Genomic DNA, 19358 nt, shown 5'->3' with positions numbered 1-19358 from the left:
GATGGGCACAGAATAGTGTATTGCTGTGCACCCGATGGACCAGGGTCCTGGTCCATCAGTATTGCCTGCTCAGACCGGCAGCTGCTCTCCAGGGTCTCAGTCTGAGGTCTTTCCCATCACCTCCTGCCTGACCCTTTTTCAAGTGGCTGCTAGCTCCAAGATGAGAAATTCTGCAGGTTGAGCCTGGAGAGGGTGATGTTTGGGGAAGAGTAGAGTATCAAGTCCACCCTCTGAATTACAATTTTTCTCCAGTGGAACTGATCTCTGACGTCTGGAGATGTGACGTATGTTCTGGGGATCCTTCAGTCCCACCTGGAGGTTGGCATCCCAGTGGGGTGCAGTGTCTCAGGGCCCACCCTCCCAAGCAGCCATGATCTCTGCAGTCTGGAGAGGAGCTGTAATTCCGTGGGATCTCCAGGTACCACCTGGAGGCTGGCGTCCCTACATAGAAACTGGCATAGGCTAAAACCTTTTTCTTCTTTTATTCAAGCTGAGCCAGAATGGACTTTATAACGAAGGAATTGACCATAAAGTACATTATTTCTTAAAATGTGCAAGCTGGGAGGAGGTATGGTTTAAAATGGTATTTCTATCCATTGGTTTTTTGTAAGTTGACAATAGTGTCCAGAAAAGGTCAGTTCCGTTATTAAACGCATCAATTTGGGCTCTAAACAGTATGGAACAGTTGCGATAACCTTAACAAAGCATTGTCGGAACATGATTACCCAGAGGAAGTTATTGTAAACACTAGGTGCGCTGAATTAGTAACTCGTGAGCAACTATTACAGTATAAAAACAAGCAACCCTTAGAGAGCATGGTACTCTATGAAGGCGTAGTGTCAGCTTCCGACCTTTGAGGATCCCAACTCAAGACCTAAAGTAGTGATCAAGACCTTCATTAATTGTATGACTAAGGATGTGGTTTCACTTGTTCTTGTAATAAATCAATCTCGGCATGTCAACCAGACCATTAAATCTGTGTGTGATGAAACACCTGTCTTGCATAAGTAGGAGCTCCTTTAACTGATCACTGGATTCGGTCTAGCCATGACTGCAATGATTTAAGATATTTTCGGCTCTCACGTAGTCTCACAAAAGGATTTTCAGGAATTAGAACTCCACAGGGAATTATTACAACAAGAAGCGGATAATATTTTTCATTATAAAACTGTGTTTCCTGAAGGTTTGAATAATACTTGGGAAATATAAATTAGTGAATCGTTAGGTTTTTTAATAATATGGTTCTTTAATAATATAGTTCTTTAATAATATAGATAAGTCACACCTGTTTGAGTATATAAACACCTGTACAGAGCGTTTCACGCCGGGGAAGAGAATGATCGAAAATTGACAGCCAGACGACGACCAGTCTGATATTTGGAAATTTGGTAAATAGAGGTATGATATTGTCATCTCATAACTCTTTTAAGGAAATAACATAGAATACAGGGAATATATCGTTGTTCCTAATATATCTTTGTTCCTATCCTAGCTAAAAAAAATAAAAACCAAATAATCTTCCAGAAAACAAGAACATTTGAATATATGTAAAGTAATTCCTTTAAATATAAAATAATGATTTTAAGTATTATAGAAATAATGCCAAACAGACTGTTGGGTACTGTTAATTTTATTTTAGAAGTCGTTTGTGAGCCACGGATGAAAATTTTGGTTTGAAAACGGCTTGTGTATCTGGACTCTGTCCTGGCTCAATGTAAATAAAAGAAGAAAAAGTCTTTCAACTACGCCAGTTTCTTTCTAGATTTGGCTTCACACAACTGGCGGGTCGGTTCGTTCCTGGCACCCACCTGGAGGCTGGCATCCCTCCGGCCAATGCCCAGAGGACAGACCCGAGGAGCAGAAAGGAAAAGGCAAAGAATTAGGGACTCCAGAGAATTTGCTTTAATAGGCCTCCTGTGTAATGTCAAGTGAATAATTTTCCCCCACCCCGCCCGACTCCCTCGTTTGCTCATGGGGATGGAATTCCTCCCAGCCCAGGTCTCCCTCGAGGAGAGGCAAGAGGAAGGGATGTCAAGCGGTGGTGAGGGTGGAAACTATACAGCGCGGTGGCGGACAGTTCTGTCTTGAGGGACCTCAAGGAAGGGAAGGCCGGACATGAAGCCCCCTGGCCCTGCCTTGCCCTCCGCCTTGTCCCTCCCCCTCCCCAGCCCCCCTCACTTCCTCCGGCCAATCTGGGCCATGAGGTGGGCATTGGCGGCCGCTTTGGCCCTCAGGTTCTTGGCCTTGGCGATGTCAAAGAGGATGTTCATGAGGTTGGTGGGGACATCGAGGGAGAGGGTGAACTTGGTGTGTCGGTCACTCTTGGCCTGCCCGCGGTACACCTTGTCCTTGCCCTGGGCCTGGGTCAGGTATCTGTAGCGGGTTCCAGCTGGGAACGTCCTTTTGGCTTTGTCCACCATGACCTCCTCCTCCTCCTGCTCCTCAGCTTCCTCCATGTGGTCTTCCAAGGAGGTGTCCTCCTCGCCAGGCGAGAACTTGAAGCTCCTCTTCTCCAGGAGGGAGTTCTCCTCGGCCGAGCCTTTCTTGGCCTCGGAGAAGGCGGCATCGAGGCAGCTGAAGATGGACTTGGCCTGGTGCAGCTTGAGGTTGAGGCCTGTCCTGGCCGCCAGGAGGAGCACCAGAAGGAGCCAGAGTTTGGGGGTTGCCATTGTTGCACCCTGCGAGACGGGAGAAGAAGAGACAGCGACTCAGGAGGGCTTATTTATTTATTATTTGCAAATTATTTGCAAATTATTTGTATTTGGAAATACCAAGAGCCAGTGTGTTAAGGCCCCCAGGACTGTTTGTTTGTTCCCCCCCCGCCCAGTTTTTTTTTGTTTTAGACACAGAGAAGAAAAAATAACTGTCATCACAAATACTGTGTAGAAAAAAACACCAACAAACAACCACAAAAACAGACACAATATGATTAAATACACAAAGTAACATATTTACATAATTAACTCCCAAACATTACTATTTAAATATTCTTTTTTTTTGTATTCTATTACATATTTCTAAACTAAATCAAATCCATTCCTTTGACAGACTCTTTGAATTATTCTTATACTAGCTTCAAAGCCCGTTTCTAAGAACGGGCCTTGAAAGGGTCCCCTTTCGTGGCCCACAGCCAGGCAGCTAAAGCTGGCTCTGGGCTGCAGCCTAGCAGGCCAAGAGGCCCTCATTAGCAGGACCAGCCTAGCAGGCCATGAGGCCCTCGTTAGCAGGCCCTCCACCACATCCCTTTGCCCAGGGCCCTCTCCCCTTGCCTGCTGCTGGCTCCAGGCACTGAGGCGAGTCTGAGAGCAAAGAGACTAGAGTCCAGGGATGGAGGGCGGGAGCTGCAGGGTCAGGGCCAATCAGGGTGTAGCCAGCTTTGCACCCTGATTGGCCCTATTCCAACTTGGACAGCCGTACACGTTCCAACCCCCAGGCTGTTTCACAAATATAGAGAGAAACCATGGGTAAGGATTGTAAGTTATTTTTTTCTAGTATCATAAGCTGCTTTAGTTTATTCTACCACTTACGTATCACTAAATTTTCAGCATTTTTCCAATTGTTAGCAATAACTATTCTGGCAGTGACAATCATAAAATTAACCAAAGTTTTTTTGATTACAACACATATTATTCAATAATAAGAAGAGCAAATGAAGCTGATGGTTCTATCTTGTCTTTTATAATTCTTAATTATGAGTCTCAAAGTGGCTTCCAGTTGGCTTACCTTTCCTCTCCCCACAACAGACACCCTGAGAGGGAGGGGAGGCTGAGAGAGCCCTGATATTACTGAAGAAGAAGAAGAAGAAGAAGAAGAAGAAGAAGAAGAAGAAGAAGAAGAAGAAGAAGAAGAAGAAGAAGAAGAAGAAGAGTTGGTTCTTCTATGCCGCTTTTCTCTACCCAAAGGAGTCTCAAAGTGGCTTCCAATTGCCTTCCCTTTCCTCTCCCAAGAACGAACCATCTCCCTTCCCTTCCCTTCCCTTCCCTTCCCTTCCCTTCCCTTCCCTTCCCTTCCCTTCCCTTCCCTTCCCTTCCCTTCCCTTCCCTTCCCTTCCCTTCCCATTTGCATTTATTAACCATTATGCTGGACCAAGTCGGCTTTGGGCGGTTTACAATCATATCGATAAAACCAGCTAAAATGACAGTATTAGTGGCAAAACCTAATCTTTATCCTTCTCACCCACCCGTTGACAACCGATAACAGGGATCTACCATCACCCTCAGGAGAGTCAGCCTGTGCCCAGATGTCCGACACACGGGGGCCTATACAGAGAGGAACCCGATCGTCCCTCCTGGCCTCCACCAAACTCTTAGAGGAAGAGCTCCATCTCACAGGCCCTGCAGAACGTTGACAGCTCTGTCAGAGCCCTCAGCTCTTCCGGGAGCTCATTCCACAAGGACTGAGAAAACCCTGGGCCTGGAGCTTGAGCTAAATGTCATCCGCATACTGGGGATACCCCAGCCCAAAGCCCCAGACCAGCTGTGCCAAAAGGGTGCATATGGATGTTGAAAAGTGTGGGGGACAGAATCATCCCCCCCCCGTGGCATCCCACAAGGCAGCGCAAAGGGGCCAGACAACCCTTCCCCCACCTCCACCCTCTGTCGGGCACTGGAGAAAGGAGATCAGCCATTGTAAGGCTGTCCCCCTAATCCCCTCCTGGCAAGGAGGTGGGGCTATGCGGCCAACAGATCTAAAAGCACGAGGATGCCGGAGATCATCCCTCAGGGTGACCAGCGCAGTCTCCACCCCTTGGCCATGGCGGAAGCCCAACTGGCATGGGTCAAGGGCTGAAGTTTCCTCCAAGAAAGCCAGGAGCTGGTCTGCAGCAGCCCTCTTAATCGCTCAACTAATAGGAATATAATAGTAATAAGTTTAAGAGACCCTTCTAGCAATCAACGGGCGCCATCTTGTGGTCACCCTGATGCACAGCAAGCTCCATCTCTGTTTTCCATTAAACTGAAAGTGATTTTTTTTAAACAACCCTATGTTTTAAACATTGCTGTTTGCTCAAAACCTATAGCCCGCCATTGACGGAGGGCTCGGAGCAGGCCATTCAAACTGAGAAGTAGATACGAAATAATTTCAGAGGGTTAGCTGTGTTTGGCTGCGGTAGAACGGCTATCTGTTTTATCTGGCCACAGTGCTGTATCAAATAAATTTGAAAATTTGAACGGCCAAGGTTTTTGGGCTCTGAGCTTTCAAAAGTTACAACTACTTTCTTTGCAGAACCCCTCCTGGTGGGGGGTATAAGGACACGGGGAATCTCCACTCCTGCTAGTATCTGGCGAAGGGAGCTTTGACTCCCAGCAAACCTTGAGCTCAAAGGTGCGAATGGATTCAAATCTAGCTGTATAAAAGGAGGACCCTGTGAAGTCTTTAGAGCCGGGGTAGTCAAACTGCGGCCCTCCAGATGTCCATGGACTACATCCGCTGGCAGGGGCTCATGGGAATTGTAGTCCATGGACCTCTGGAGGGCCGCAGTTTGACTACCCCTGCTTTAGGAGAAAGGCAAGAAGAGGAGGAGAAGGAGGAAGAGCTGGGTTTTGAAACCCCTTTTTGCTCTCCAAAGGAGCTTACAATCATTTACCCTTCCTCTTCCCACAACAGACATCTTTTTAGAGCCAAGAGAGCTCTAAAAGAACAGTTCCAGCAGGACTGTGACTGGACCGAGGACACCCAGCTGGCTGCATGTGGAGGAGTGGGGAATTGTTCGTGGCCCTCCAGATTAGAGGCTGCTGCTCTTCACCACGACCCCACGCTGGCTCTCTAGTCCGACAGACAGGATGCAAATATTCTCGGGGTCCCTTAGTGTTTCTGCTTTGCCCCTTTTGGGTCTTCCCACAAAGGTTCTCAGGGGAGCTGGAGGGATGGTGTCTTCTGTCCCCACCTCCCTTCTTGACCATCTTCCTGGCTAGTACAACAGATGACCGACCTTGGGCCAAATAACAGCAGAATGAAGAGGTTGAAAAGAACAAGCATCTAGGAACACCTTCACTTCTTCAGATACTAGAATCCTAGAGTGGGAAGGGGCCACAGAGGCCATTTAGTCCCACCGCTTGCTCAGTGCAGGATCAGCCTCCAGCATCCAGGAGAAGGATCTGTCCAGCCGCTGCTTGAAGACGGCCAGGGAGGGGGAGCTCCCCACCTCCTCAGGCAGCCCCTTCCACATCTGAACTAGACTCATGGAATCCTAGAGTGGGAAGGGTCCATAGAGGCCATCTAGTCCCACCCCCTGCTCAGTGCTGGATCAGTCTCAAGCATCCAGGAGAAGGATCTGTCCAGCCCCTGCTTGAAGACGGCCAGTGTGGGGAAAGAAATCCCCACGCAATCTTTTCAGACCAACCGGATGTTCCAGATAAAAGTGTGGCGTCGTGGTTAAGAGCAGCGGACTCTAATTTGGGAAGCCGGGTTCAATTCCCTGCTCCTCCACATGTAGCCAGCTGGATGACCTTAAGCTAGTCACCGTTCTAAGACAGCTTGTGCAGAACAGTTTTTTGCGAGCTCTCTCCGCCCCACCTACCTCCAGGGGAGAAAGGAAAGGAAGGGTGTTTGTCAGCCACTTTGCGTAGTGAAAAATGGGTTACAAACACCCCCCCTCCCAGCTGTTCTCCCTTTGGCAGAAACCAACTAACCAATGATGGCAGCTTAGATCAGGGGTAGTCAAACTGCGGCCCTCCAGATGTCCATGGACTACAATTCCCATGAGCCCCTGCCAGCGAATGCTGGCAGGGGCTCATTGGAATTGTAGTCCATGGACATCTGGAGGGCCGCAGTTTGACTACCCCTGGCTTAGATTCTTGAAAGCTGATACCCCCAAGATATTGTTGAGCTCTATGGTGCTTGCCAACCTCCAGGCGGCACAAAAAACCAACCCAGCAGCTTGATCAGTATAAAGACAGAGAATACACAGCCGAGGGGGGGGGGGGGGGCTGCGGAGAGTCCAATCCAGTAAACAGTAAACCAGAGAAAAAAATACGATGCTTGTCTGTTTTTCTCTTTCCCGATTTATTTTTCGACTTCACCCAAGTGCCGTCTGGCAACAGCCGCTTGCAAAATATTCTCCTCGGTGGCAAAGCTGTCACAAGAGACCCTGGATTTGAAACTAGATTTCAAACAGTAAACACCGATTTCTCCAAGGGGGCGTCAGAGAGGACACCTGCAAGCCATGAGGGGCACTTTTCCGAAATTCTGCTTCGGGGCGGGGGGCTTCTTTCAGGGTGGCAGAAAGAAAAGCAGACAAGAATCATGTCTTTCACTGTTTCCCCGCTTCAGCCTCTTTGCAGGGTTCTTTGTGATTTCTGAACCTTCAGGTGGGGGCTGGAGATGACGATTACGGTTGACCTCCAAGTACAGAGATCCAGAATGGCAGCTTTGGGAAATGGAAGGTGGACAGTGGGGCAGCAGATCCCACTGAAGTCCCTCTCCTCCCCAAAACCTCCACCCCCAAAACCTCCAGGTATTTCCCAACCTGGAGCTGGCAACTTTGTCGACTGGACTCAAGTTTAGCTGCTCCCTCTCCCAATTTGGGATCTAGCCCCCCCCCCCCCCATGAGCTGAAGGCAGTTTGGAAGAGAATTCGCTGCTTGTGGTCCATTTTCTCATCCCATTTTTTCCCTGGCAAAGAATTAGATAAATTAGGCAGGTGTTTGTATTGTTTAAAAACAAACACCTGCTTAACCCGTTTGGTCAGATGCAGGCGTGGGGTGAGAGAAGGATGTGTAGATGCTGCCAGAGGAAATTCCTCCCCAACCCCCCTTCAGCTCTCTAAAATCGGCCTCCGACCTCTTGTGCTCATTATTAGATGGTTTCAAGGAAATCTTTGTTGGCCTTAAAGGTGCCACTGGACTCTGATTTTGTTTTGTTTAGATCAGGGGTAGTCAAACTGCGGCCCTCCAGATGTCCATGGACCACAATTCCCAGGCTCCTGGGAATTGTGGTCCATGGACATCTGGAGGGCCGCAGTTTGACTACCCCTGTCTCAGAGACTGCAAGATGTTCCCCCCAGCCCCGAAGGTCATTCCTCTTCCTTCCTTCACCCTGTTCCAGGCACACACAACCTGGCAAAGGTATCGGCCCTCAAGGGATGGTTGTTTCCAAGTTAACTGGGAAATGGAACGTATTTCTGGCTGTTGTGTGTTTTCCGGGCTGCGTGGCCAAAGTGGTCTGTTAAATCCCAGTGACTGCGGCTGTCATCTTCAGAGGTGCCGAAGATGGGCTAGTCACAGTTCTCTTAGGGCTGTTCTCTTAGAGCTCTCTCAGCCCCATCAACCTCACAGGGTGTCTGTTGCGGGGAGAGGAAGAGAAAAGTATTTGTACGCCGCTTAGATACTCCTTCAGGCAGTGCAAAGTGGGGTATAAAAAACCCAGCTGTTCTTTTCCTCTTCCAGATGTCAGGGACTAGAACGATCAAAGTGTGGTCACACAGCCTGGAAAACCCACAACAGCTAGCTGGCTCTGGCTGTGAAAACGTTTGGCAATTCAGGGAGCACAGTTCCTCCTGGGGAGGGGGCACTGGGATACAAACCGCCTGCATCTGTGGGCCTGTTTGGTGGCAGGGCCTGCACCCACACACCGCTCCCTCTTGGAAAGGAAGCCCATCGCCCTTCCTAACCCCTCCCCCAGTTTGTCTGGAGCCCCTTTTATTAAGCATGACCCAAAGCCTTCACCCCCAATTACCCCTCCTTCTGAGGAAGAGGGCTTGCACTCGAAAGCTCACACCTTGAATAAATCTTTGTTGGTCTTAAAGGTGCCTGACTGGACTCTGATTTTATTGCACCTCCTTCTGAGGTTGCTCTCTGTGTTCCAAATCCTCATCAGTTCTCCACTTGAGCTTGGAGATTCCCATGCCCACACTCCTTCTTTCCTTTCCTTTGAATATGAGGAGTCACTTTTCTACTAGGGGGAGATGTCTAGAACTCTGCCGCTTGCCTGCTTCTCTCCTGCAGACATCCCCTTTTTGCAAATGAATTTTGATCTGGCTAAAGCACTCTCAAAAGCTGGGGAAAGGTAGGCTTTCGGCTGAGCAAGAAAGAGGCAGGCAGGCAGGCAGGCAGGCAGGGGTTTCCTGGGGAATGCAGCCTCCTGTATGCTCTTCTGCTTTTTCCTCTCGCCGCTCCAACGTGGGCTTGAGAAAGAAAACCAGGAGGAGAGGCAGAAACCACAAACCGATCCTGCAAAATGTTCGTTACGGCAAAGGGAAGTTGCCAATGCATTTCAGTGAAATACCTTACATAGGGGGAAAAGATTCCAGCTTGATTAATTCCACAGAAGGTTTATAATCCTCTGGGATTATCAGATTTGCTGGTGACTAAACCCACCCACCCTTTTTCTGCAAACAGGAGAAAAAAGCCCATTCATCCATTTCCTCCTCCACATTCCTAACTTTATAAATTTAGCGGTTTTACCTAAACTTTTTAAAAGCATCCAGTAATGCAAATAAAGAAATTCACTTTTTTTTGGGGGGGGGGGAATTAACCAAATAGGTTGAGCAGGTTTTTGCCAAGAGGTTTTTGTTGTTGTTGTTGAAGCATTTCCCACATGGTTTACAGGGTCAGTCTACCCTCACCCCTTTCCACCGGTTTTGCTGTACATTTTTGGGGTGCAAGTGTGTGTAAGTGTGCGAGTGTAAAGTCCAGTAAAAGCTGTCTTATGGTGACTCCAACAAGGGGTTTTCAAGCCAAGTAATTGAGAAGAGGTGGTTTGTTCTTGCATTCCTCTGCAGAGCCATTCTTGGTGGTCTCTCCCCCATGTATCGACCCTGCTTTAGCATCCAGCTTCTGATGATCCCAGCAAGGTCTTGAAAGGCAATTGGGCAGCAGAGGTGGTTGGCCATTGCCTTCCTCTGCAGAGTCTTCCTTGGTGGTCTCTGCTCCAGGTATCAGCCCTGCTTAAGCTTCCAGCTTCTGGTGATCCCAGCAAGGGACTTTCGAGGCAGGTGAGATGCAGGGGTGGTTTGTCTATTATCTTCCTCTTCAGAGCCTTCCTTGGTGGACTCCCCTTTAAGTGATTATCCTGCTTAGCTTCCAAGCTCTGATGAGATGGGGCTATACTATCCCAATTCCACATCCCTGTACTTTTTGGTGGTCCTTCTAAAACCTGCAGGTTTTATTGGACCAGAGACAGGGAAACCACAAACTGAGATTGATAAACAGTGGCTTCTGTCATTCCACATTCAAGCTAAAAAAAAAAAGTCTCTTTACCAAAAGCATTGTTGGATTACTTTGAAAAAATCACAGAATCACAGATTTGGAAGGGACCTCATGGGTCATCCAACCCCCTGCACTGTGCAGGACACCCCCAACCCTATCGCTCCTCCACTGTCACCTGCCACCCCCTTGAGCCTTCACAGAATCAGCCTCTCCGTCAGATGGCTCTCCAGCCTCTGTTTAAAAATTCCCAAAGATGGAGAACCCACCACCTCCCGAGGAAGCCTGTTCCACTGAGAAACCGCTCTGACTGTCAGGAACTTCTTACGGAGATTTAGATGGAATTTCTTTTGCATTAATTTCATCCCTCCAGGGCAAGAGAGAACAACTCTGCTCCATCCTCTACATGGCAGCCTTTTAAATACTTGAAGGTGGTTCTCAGATCCCCTCTCAGTCGTCTCCTCTCCAGGCTAAACAGACCAAGCTCCCCCAACCTTTCCTCCTACGTCTTAGTCTCCAAACCCCTCACCATCTTTGTTGCCCTCCTCTGGACACGCTCCAGTTTGTCTACATCCCTCTTCAACTGGGGTGCCCAAAACTGAACACAGGACTCCAAGGGAGGCCGAACCAGAGCAGAGTAAAGCGGTACCATCACCTCCCGTGATCTGGACACGATGCTCCATTTGATACAGCCCAAAATCCCAAAGTCAAAGGAGAAGTTTCTCTGGATAACAATTCCAGGCCAGGGAGTCCAGCCTATCAGGAACCCCATCTTTTGAAATGAAAGGCAGCTCCCACTCATTGCAACAGAACTCGGACAGGAGAAAATCCCATTCAATTGAGCTCAAGGCTCTTCCCGCCCCCTCCTCTTCCGAACTTTACCCTGATTTACCCTGTCAATCCCACTTGTGGCATCTCCTAAATGCACTCCAGTCGTCCTGACCGTCTTCGGGTACTCACTTCCTTTTCCTTGCTCCTTTGTGCCGATTTCCTTTTCTTTAACCATCCATGAAACTCTCCTCTGCTTCTCTCTCTCTCCGTCTTCCACATCGGATGATTTCCCCCCCCCTTTGCAATTCAAAGTTCATCATGCAAATGACACTTAATGATTCCAAATCAACTCTCGGCAAGCCCAGGGAAGGCCGGTATTCATCCATCCCCCAGTGGATGGATTTAAGATGCCCCTCTTGCTTTAAAAAATCAAATCAAATTAATCCGTGCGTTTTCCTTTCCCTGCCTACAAACCTGGTACCTGGGAGAAAAGCTGAACTCTTTAGATTTCCCTGGGAGCAAACTCTCTCGGAGCTCTGTCCTAAACCTCCCCACCTGCAGACAAAATCTGCTTACCTGTGGGTCGTCTGGAAGAGCTCTCTGTGAGCGTGGCGAAGTGGATTTCTCAGCAGAGGTGGGAAGGCATCGGGCACAGCTAGGACGTGCCCAGCTCTTCCCTGCTCCTTGATTGCTGTCAAAGAAGCTTGCAATATGGGGTTTATTCTCCCGATGGAAACACCTCCTCTTGTCTCCCCCCCTTCCCCCACCTCCGGGTCCTCTTTGGTGTATATGGGGTGTGTGCGTGTGTGTGTGTGTGGAAAGGGAGACAAAATGATCCTGGGGTTTGAGGCGTAAATCTAGAGAGGTTGGGATTTTTATTAGGGCGTGATTTCGTTTGAATGGAATCAGAAGGGCTGCAGACGTCACGGATGTCCACCCCTGTTTTGGAAAGAGAGAGAGAGCGAGAGAGAGAGAGAGAGAGAGAGAGAGAGAGAGAGAGAGAGAGAGAGAGAGAGAGAGAGAGAGAATGAACAGAGGGGGGGGGATGATGTCCTGTCTCCGTGGCCCTCAACCAGAACTCACCTTTAACCCCAGCCTACGTGGTCCATATTTAATTCTTTTCACCCATCAGTCTCTGTCCATCTGACGAAAGATGTCACAGGGCTAGAAATATGTGGAAAAGCGTGAGCAGAATAATCCAGGGTGTTGGAACCCCTTCTTTACCCAGATAGGTTAAAGAGTTTGGTGCTTTTTAGTTTAGGAAAAACGGGCTGGCCAGTAAGGAGACACACTGGATAAGACCGGTGGTGCATCTAACCCAGCAACCTGTCTCACCCAGGGGCCAAGCAGTTCCTCTGGCCAAAAGCAGGGTGTAGAGGCCAAGGTATTCATAAGGATATCAGAAGAGCCCTGCTGGGTCAGACCAGGGAAGGTCCATCCAGTCCAGCCTCCTGTCTCACACAGGGGCCAGCCAGTTCCTCTGGAGGGCCAACAAGAGGGTGAGGCCTTCCTAATACCATCAGAAGAGCTCTGCTAGATCAGGCCAAGGGTCCATCTAGTCCAGCATCCTGTCTCACACAGGTATTGTCCGAGTTGGGGTATATTAAAACTTGAAATATCGGTATTTCCCCAATATTCCTGAATGCTGGCATAGTGAATACCTGGCCTTTCCGCCAGATGGGCCACACTGTCTTCCTAACCTGACATGTCCCTGCAGGGTCTGTTGGGCTGGATGGGACCACCTGTGCAACCCACCCAAGGGCATTGTCACCTCAGTCTACCCTGTTTCCCAAGGGAGGGGGGAACAGTCATTTTGAGAAAGGGTGCATGGTGTTGTGAGGCCCTCAGAGAGACCACGGTTGCCCCCCTACGGGTACTGCTGTGGTGAGAAACCTCAGGGAAGTCAATGGAACTTGGGTCCTTGTCATAGCAGCAGGTCTGCAATCCAGGGTGCATTTACTAGGAAATCAAATGCATGGAGCTCTGTGGTGCTAAGTAAATACGCTGAGGCTCACAGGGCATACCAGTTCATGGAGCGTGGCCCCATGCCACAAGAAAGTGGGTACAAACCCCAAGTTGGCTAACGCTGCAATCGATCCTATCATGACGATGGACTTTCGTTTTGTTGAAGTGCCGTCTGGAACTTTTAAGTCCCGCTGGATTTCTGTCCACCTTAGCAATTTAGGTTTTGACCTTTAAGGCCCTTCATGGTCTGGGATCTTCTGTCTCCCTATGCCCCTCGCAGGGCCTTACGCTCTGGGGGCACTGGTTTTTCGGTTGTTCCCAGCCCTAGAGAAGCTTGCCTGGCCTCGACCAGGGCCAGGGCCTTTTCGGACCTGGCCCCCACCTGGTGGAATGAGCTCCCAGGAGAGCTGCAGGCCTTGAGGGAGCTTTCAACGTTCCACAGGGCTGGCAAGATGAATCTCTTCTGCCAGGTTTATGGTTGAGGCCATGGTTTGAGAGGAAGATCTGGTGGGGTCCACCCCTGAACCACTTTCAATGACCCGACGCCTGTCATAATGGTCAAGCTATTCCCTCTGCCAGCCCAAGAGAAACAGAGCGGTTCCTCAGTGGAAGAGGCTTCCTCGGGAGGTGGTGGGTTCTCCATCTTTGGAGATTTTTAAGCAGAGGCTGGAGAGCCATCTGCCGGAGAGGCTGATTCAAGGGGTTGAAGGTTCAAGGGGGTGGCAGGTGACAGTGGGTGAGCGAGAGGGTTGTGAGTGTCCTGCCTAGTGCAGGGGGTAGGACTAGATGACCCAGGAGGTCCCTTCCAACTCTAGGATTCTATGATGCAGAATCAAAGGTCTACCAACAAAACAGCCCCTTTTCACGCACCCATCCGTTGATTGACAGGGGTGTCAAGAAGTCCCTTTTCTTTGGCCTTAATTCTGGAGCCGACGGTCCTACAGATCTGTCAGTAGAGCTTTTGAAAGGCTGGTGTCTCCTAGTTGTGGAATGTCTCCAGTCTACCAGCCCAAGAGAAAATGTTCAGCAGCCAGGAGGAGACAGAGGTCAGCAGCTTTGTTGATGGTAGGCAAGGGGGAGGCACAGGGAAATCCCAAGAAGGTGGGTGCACGGTTTTGGAGAGTTCCCTCCCTGCCCCAAATCTTTCCCCACTCCTGACTCCTGTATTTTGGAGACACAGATTCAGAGACAATCCCTGCTGGCCTATTCTTCCACAGTCAATGTGTAAACGCCCTGTTACGAAGAGACCCTGCAGTCCCACTGCCTCTCCTCGTGAGAAAACGCTGCCCCTGGAAGAACCAACGACATGGAAAGAAAGGATTTCTAATGATTATTTGCCGTCAAGGCACAGCCAACTCATGGCGGGGTCTTCAAGGTAAGAGAGAGGCAGAGCCTCTGCACAGCCACCCTCAAATGCCTTGGGGGGTCTCCCATCCCGGTTCTGATCAGGGCTTAACTTCCGAGATTGGATGAGGTCAGGCTAGCCTGAGCTGCCCAGGTCAGGGCAGGAAATGGATCACGGGGAATAATACCATTATAGTAGTTTGGGCTGTTCTTCATTACGGGAACGTTAATGGGTCTTTGATAGGATTTGTGAGGCCCTCTGGCATCCTAATGAGAACGCCGAGAGTTTGGAGGACTGTGCACAAGGTGATGTTTTCTGACTCCTCTCTTGCAATCTGATTATCAAAGGTAGCGTCGTCATTGTAACCGTTTCCCATCATTTGCATTTGGGCCAAATTTCATTTCGGGGCGGTGACAGGTTGCATCTTGCCTCACAAACGCATCGGGTCTCGTTTGAGAAAGGGGGAAACTCGGACCTCACGCCGGTCTCTGATGGCAGGGGGCAATTCTTAGCCACGGAGGAGAGGGAACGCATCCTGAGATGCCAAGGCGCCGACAGCTGGATGGGGTAATTCGATAATGGGGCCATCGCCGGGATCAGCGGATAAGGCGTGGACGGATGGACAGATATCCTTTTGGGGAGGGGTGGAGTCTCGGGAAAGCTCAGGTCAGGGCCGGAAGCAAGTTAACGTCAGCATTTTATGTCTGCTCTCTGCTTTCATGTTGTTTTTGTCGGCAGAGTTTAAATATGCAAGTTGCACAGAAACAGGCTGCTTAAAAGAATAAAATAGTTTTATTGTGAAGAGAAGCAACTTTGGATGGAAAGAGGGGAGGGAAGGAGGGGGAGAGAGAGAGGAGAGAGAGAGAGACCTAACTAGCTGACTAACTGTTGTCAGCAGTCATTCTGCCCTGTTGTAGGAGGGGAGCTGGGAGGAAGCGTGCTCAAGGAAGCAGGAAGTCTCCCACCGAGCCAGTCAGGATGCTGGAACAGATCATGTGAAAAATATCAGGAAGTTCCTGATCTAATTATGCTACATAAACCTGTCCTCTGATGCCCCCCACAGGACACTCATTATATTCTGCACAATCATGCACACTGAAGATCTTGTATATTCCAACAGTTTTGAAATTATTCATATGGTTTTAATGTTGTATGTCACCACATGTTCTTTTGGGTGAGCAACTATGAAAAAAAAAACCTAACAATAATAAAAAAGAAGGTAACCTCTTTGGTACCAGTTCAAATAATTGATTTCATTTATTTATAGTTGTTTTTTTTATACCCCGCATTTCTCTACCAGAAAGGGTCTCAAAGTGGCTTACAATCGCTTTCCCTTTCCTCTCCTCACAACAGACATTTTGTAGGTGGGGCTGAGAGAGCCCTGATGTTACTGCTGTGTGAGAACAGCACTATCAGGACTGTGACTAGCCCAAGCTCGCCCAGCTGTCTGCATCTGGAGGAGCAGGGAATCCAATCCGGTTTGCCAGATTAGAGGCTACTGCTTTTAACCGCTACACCAAGCTGCACGTGGTGAATGAGACCAGGAGCTGAAGAAGAAGTGGTTTTTTGTACCCCTCACTTTACCCGGAGCTGTAATTCCTGGGGATCCCCAGGTCCCGCCTGGAGCATGGCATCCGTAATAGGGAGGCCGGTCTGTTGATGCTATTCTGCGGGCCTCAACCCTAGGCCTGGTGGAAGAGCTCAGTTTTTGTTCCTGGAGATCATGATCCCCTTCACTGTTTCCTTATGCAGAAAGCTTTCTTTATCAGAGTCGTTCACATCATGTTTCACAGGAGAAGAGCCACAATGCTACAACTTGCCCTGTGCCATTGCTGCTGCCTCCTCTTCCTGCCAGCCTCCTCCTGTTCCCCCTTCCTCACTTTCTAAAGCTCCAGCTCTTATCCTCGGTTATGTGCTCTGTCTGCCCTTGTTCTTCACCCAGGTTTGCTCACTGCCAGCCTACCTTCTGGGTTTCCCTGGGCCAGAGGGTCTAAGGCTCCCATACCTTTCTGCTCTGCTCTGTCCCAGTCTGCCCAGGTGAATCTTACTGCTGTCTTGTCCTGCCCAGCAGTTTGATCTTGGTAGGCTGCCACAGAGGCCAACAAGATTTTGGGGAGCATTAGCTTCTGGGCATCAAAGTTTCCGTTGTCAGATACAAGTAGAAGTGGAAGTCCCTACCTGACAAAGCTCCCTTCCTCTGAGTCAGAACTGTATTGTCCACTCAGACTGGCAGAGGCGTTTGAGGGTCTCGGGCCAAGGTCTTCCCCATTCCCTCCTGCCTGGTCCTTTTAACTGGAGATGCCGGGGATTGAACTGGGACCTTCTGCCTGCCAAGCAGAGGCTCTGCCACTGAGCCAGGGTCTCAGGTCAAGGTCTTTCCCATCCCCTCCTGCCTGGTCCTTTTAACTGGAGATGCCGGGGATTGAACCTGGGACCTTCTGCATGCCAAGCAGAAGCTCTGCCACTGAGCCACAGCCCTTCCCAGAGAGAGAACCATAAATTAGTATACATGAAGCTACCATATACTAAATGAGACCCTTGGTCCATCAAAGTCAGTATTGTCCACTCAGATTGATAGTGGCTTTCCAAGGTCTCAGGCCGAGGTCTTTCCCATCACCTCCTACCTGAACCTTTTCAATTGGAGATGCCGGGGATTGAACCGGGGACCTTCTGCATGCCTAGCAGATGCTCTATCAGTGAGCCATGGCCTTGTTGTCCTTTCAGGTCCTCCTGGACCTGAACCTAGGAGTGCTATTGCAGACCAGCATGGCTGCCCTCTGAAACTACCCTCCTTGGTGGTAACTCTGCCCCGTTTCAAATAACACTGACTAGGCAGTACTGGTTTGTAGGACCCTCACTTTAAAGCTCTGCAGAAGCTCCAGGGAGATGAAGGTGTAAATCAGGGGTAGTCAAACTGCGGCCCTCCAGATGTCCATGGACTACAATTCCCAGGAGCCCCTGCCAGCATTCGCTGGCAGGGGCTCCTGGGAATTGTAGTCCATGGACATCTGGAGGGCCGCAGTTTGACCACCCCTGCTCCAATGAATGTGGCTTCCCACATCTGTTCGGGGGTGGGTGGGGGGAGTCTCAAAACGCCTAATAACAACTTGGAGGAGACCTCCTTAAGTGCCAACACAGACCACGCAAGCAAAAGAGCAGTGAATCAACTCCCCGCACTTTCAGCAGCAGGCAGGTCACCCAAAAAGGCAGGTCACCCCAGGCAGACGTGTTTTGCCTCCCATTTTCCAGAGATAGCGTTATAGCTATGGAAGTCGGCACAAACAACATGCCCTCCTCTCGCATCCGCGGTCCTTCGCGTCATCTTCTTTTTGGCAATCAAATAAGCCAGAGAAACTCGATTATAGCAGCCTGACATTTCCCAAGCAACATGGTAATGGAGGGTCCAGGAGAAACGTGTCCGTAAGATTTCGGCTCTGCCCTGTCCGGCGGGATAGTAAATCAATACGATAAACCTTTCATATTAAGAGATATTTCTTGCCCACCGGGTTACCGAGGTCTCCGTATGGTTCATTGCTTCAGATTCATGCGCCACGAACAGATTGGATAAGTTGATAACTAAACAGAAGGGTCTCTTGTGCTTCTGGATGTCTGAGCATTAGACAGTGCCTAACACCTGGGGCTGTAAGAATGGCGTCAATGGAAATCTAAATAGCAGGGCCTGATCATTGGATAATTAAGTTTTCCAGCGGGAGGATGCTTGCATGTAAAAATCTAGAATGTCAGCATGAAGAGGCCAGCTTAACTTTCTCCCTAACACACTAGCTTTCTACGTTCGGGGCTAAATGTCGTAATCAGACAGAATATTGAATACCAGAGATTAGGGCAAAAAGGGATACCTCCCGATTTTCATCTTCTGCTTTGAGTCCCCTGAGAAAGACTTTGCTAGTAAGACACATTAAGTTACTTTCACCCTTGCTTCGTCCATTTTTGATCAATAATGGTTGGCTCTTTTGAATTTTGGATTTGTGGTGGGGTGGAGTCACGAGGCTAGGCTTCAAGAAGGACGTAGATAAAATTGAAAAGGTACAGAGGAGAGCGACGAGGATGATCTGGGGCCAAGGGACCAAGCCCTATGAAGATAGGTTGAGGGCCTGGGGAATGTTCTGCCTGGAGAAAAGGAGGTTGAGAGGGGACATGATAGCCCTCTTTCTTTATTTGAAAGGTTGTCACTTGGAGGAGGGCAGGATGCTGTTCCCATTGGCTGCAGAGGAGAGGACACGCAGTAATGGGTTTAAACTTCAAGTACAACGATATAGGCTAGATATCAGGAAAAAAAATGTTCACAGTCAGAGTAGTTCAGCAGTGGAATAGGCTGCCTAAGGAGGTGGTGAGCTCCCCCTCACTGGCAGTCTTCAAGCAAAGGTTGGATGCACACGTTTCTTGGATGCTTTAGGAAGCTTAGGGTTGATCCTGCGTTGAGCAGGGGGTTGGACTAGATGGCCTGTATGGCCCCTTCCAACTCTAGGATTCTATGATTCAGGCAAACTGGACCGTCCTTTTAGAAAGCAAACCTGGATGTCTGCTTCTCTCAGGATATTCCTGCATACTTGACGTACTGTAGTTATGATAACAGAAACAGAGTCCAATAGCACCTTTAAGACCAAAAAAAGATTTATTCAAGGCGGGAGCTTTTGAGTGCATGATGAGCATGTGGAGGAAAGGGGAACCAAACCCTGCTTGCAGATTAGAAGCCACTGCTCTTAACCACAACACCAAATGTTGGTAGTTTTCAAAGGACAGTTTTGGGGGAGTGAGGCCAGATGGGGGTCTAATTGTTCCATTCTGCAGGGTTCAGCTATCCACATGGGCAGCATGAAAGTCTTTTTCCTTTAAAAGTCTAATAATAGCATGCAGTTTCAGTTTGCAACATCATGTAGGCTGCATGCGGTCGACATGTCCTTCTTCCACACCAGCTCGTCCCATTGCCCCAGGGTGTGTCTGGGTGCTTTCTGGCAGACTAAATAATGCACTTTCAATGCGTCTTGTAGCTTCCACACATGCCTGATAATGTGCCATCGGAGCACTTTAGAAGATTTTCCCGTTCCGCACAGGAAAATCCTCCTGAAAAAGCACGTCGCAAGTTCATCATGCAGTGTTTGCGGAAATGGATTCCA

The 19358-nt window shown here is 49.2% G+C and overlaps 1 protein-coding gene across 2 annotated transcripts; it reads right to left on the bottom strand.

Moving 5' to 3' along the window:
- Positions 1-1632: 1632 nt before the first annotated feature.
- On the bottom strand, positions 1633-11714 carry UCN3 (urocortin 3). Of its 2 annotated transcripts, none has more exons than XM_077340968.1 (2): positions 11490-11714; positions 1633-2678 (listed from the first exon to the last, which is right to left on the bottom strand). In XM_077340968.1, the coding sequence occupies exon 2, from the start codon at positions 2667-2669 to the stop codon at positions 2175-2177; it is 495 nt and encodes a 164-aa protein (XP_077197083.1). In that variant the 5' UTR covers positions 2670-2678; positions 11490-11714; the 3' UTR covers positions 1633-2174. The 2 variants fall into 2 exon arrangements, with proteins under 2 accessions (XP_077197083.1, XP_077197084.1); XM_077340969.1 differs by lacking the exon at positions 11490-11714 and adding an exon at positions 11103-11176.
- Between the last annotated feature and the right edge of the window lie 7644 nt (positions 11715-19358).

The sequence above is a fragment of the Paroedura picta genome, chromosome 5 (genome assembly GCF_049243985.1).
Source record: "Paroedura picta isolate Pp20150507F chromosome 5, Ppicta_v3.0, whole genome shotgun sequence".
Classification (NCBI taxonomy): Eukaryota; Metazoa; Chordata; class Lepidosauria; order Squamata; family Gekkonidae; genus Paroedura; species Paroedura picta.
The sequence above is the reverse complement of the archived record's forward strand: the minus strand, read 5'-3'. Positions and strand labels throughout refer to the sequence as shown.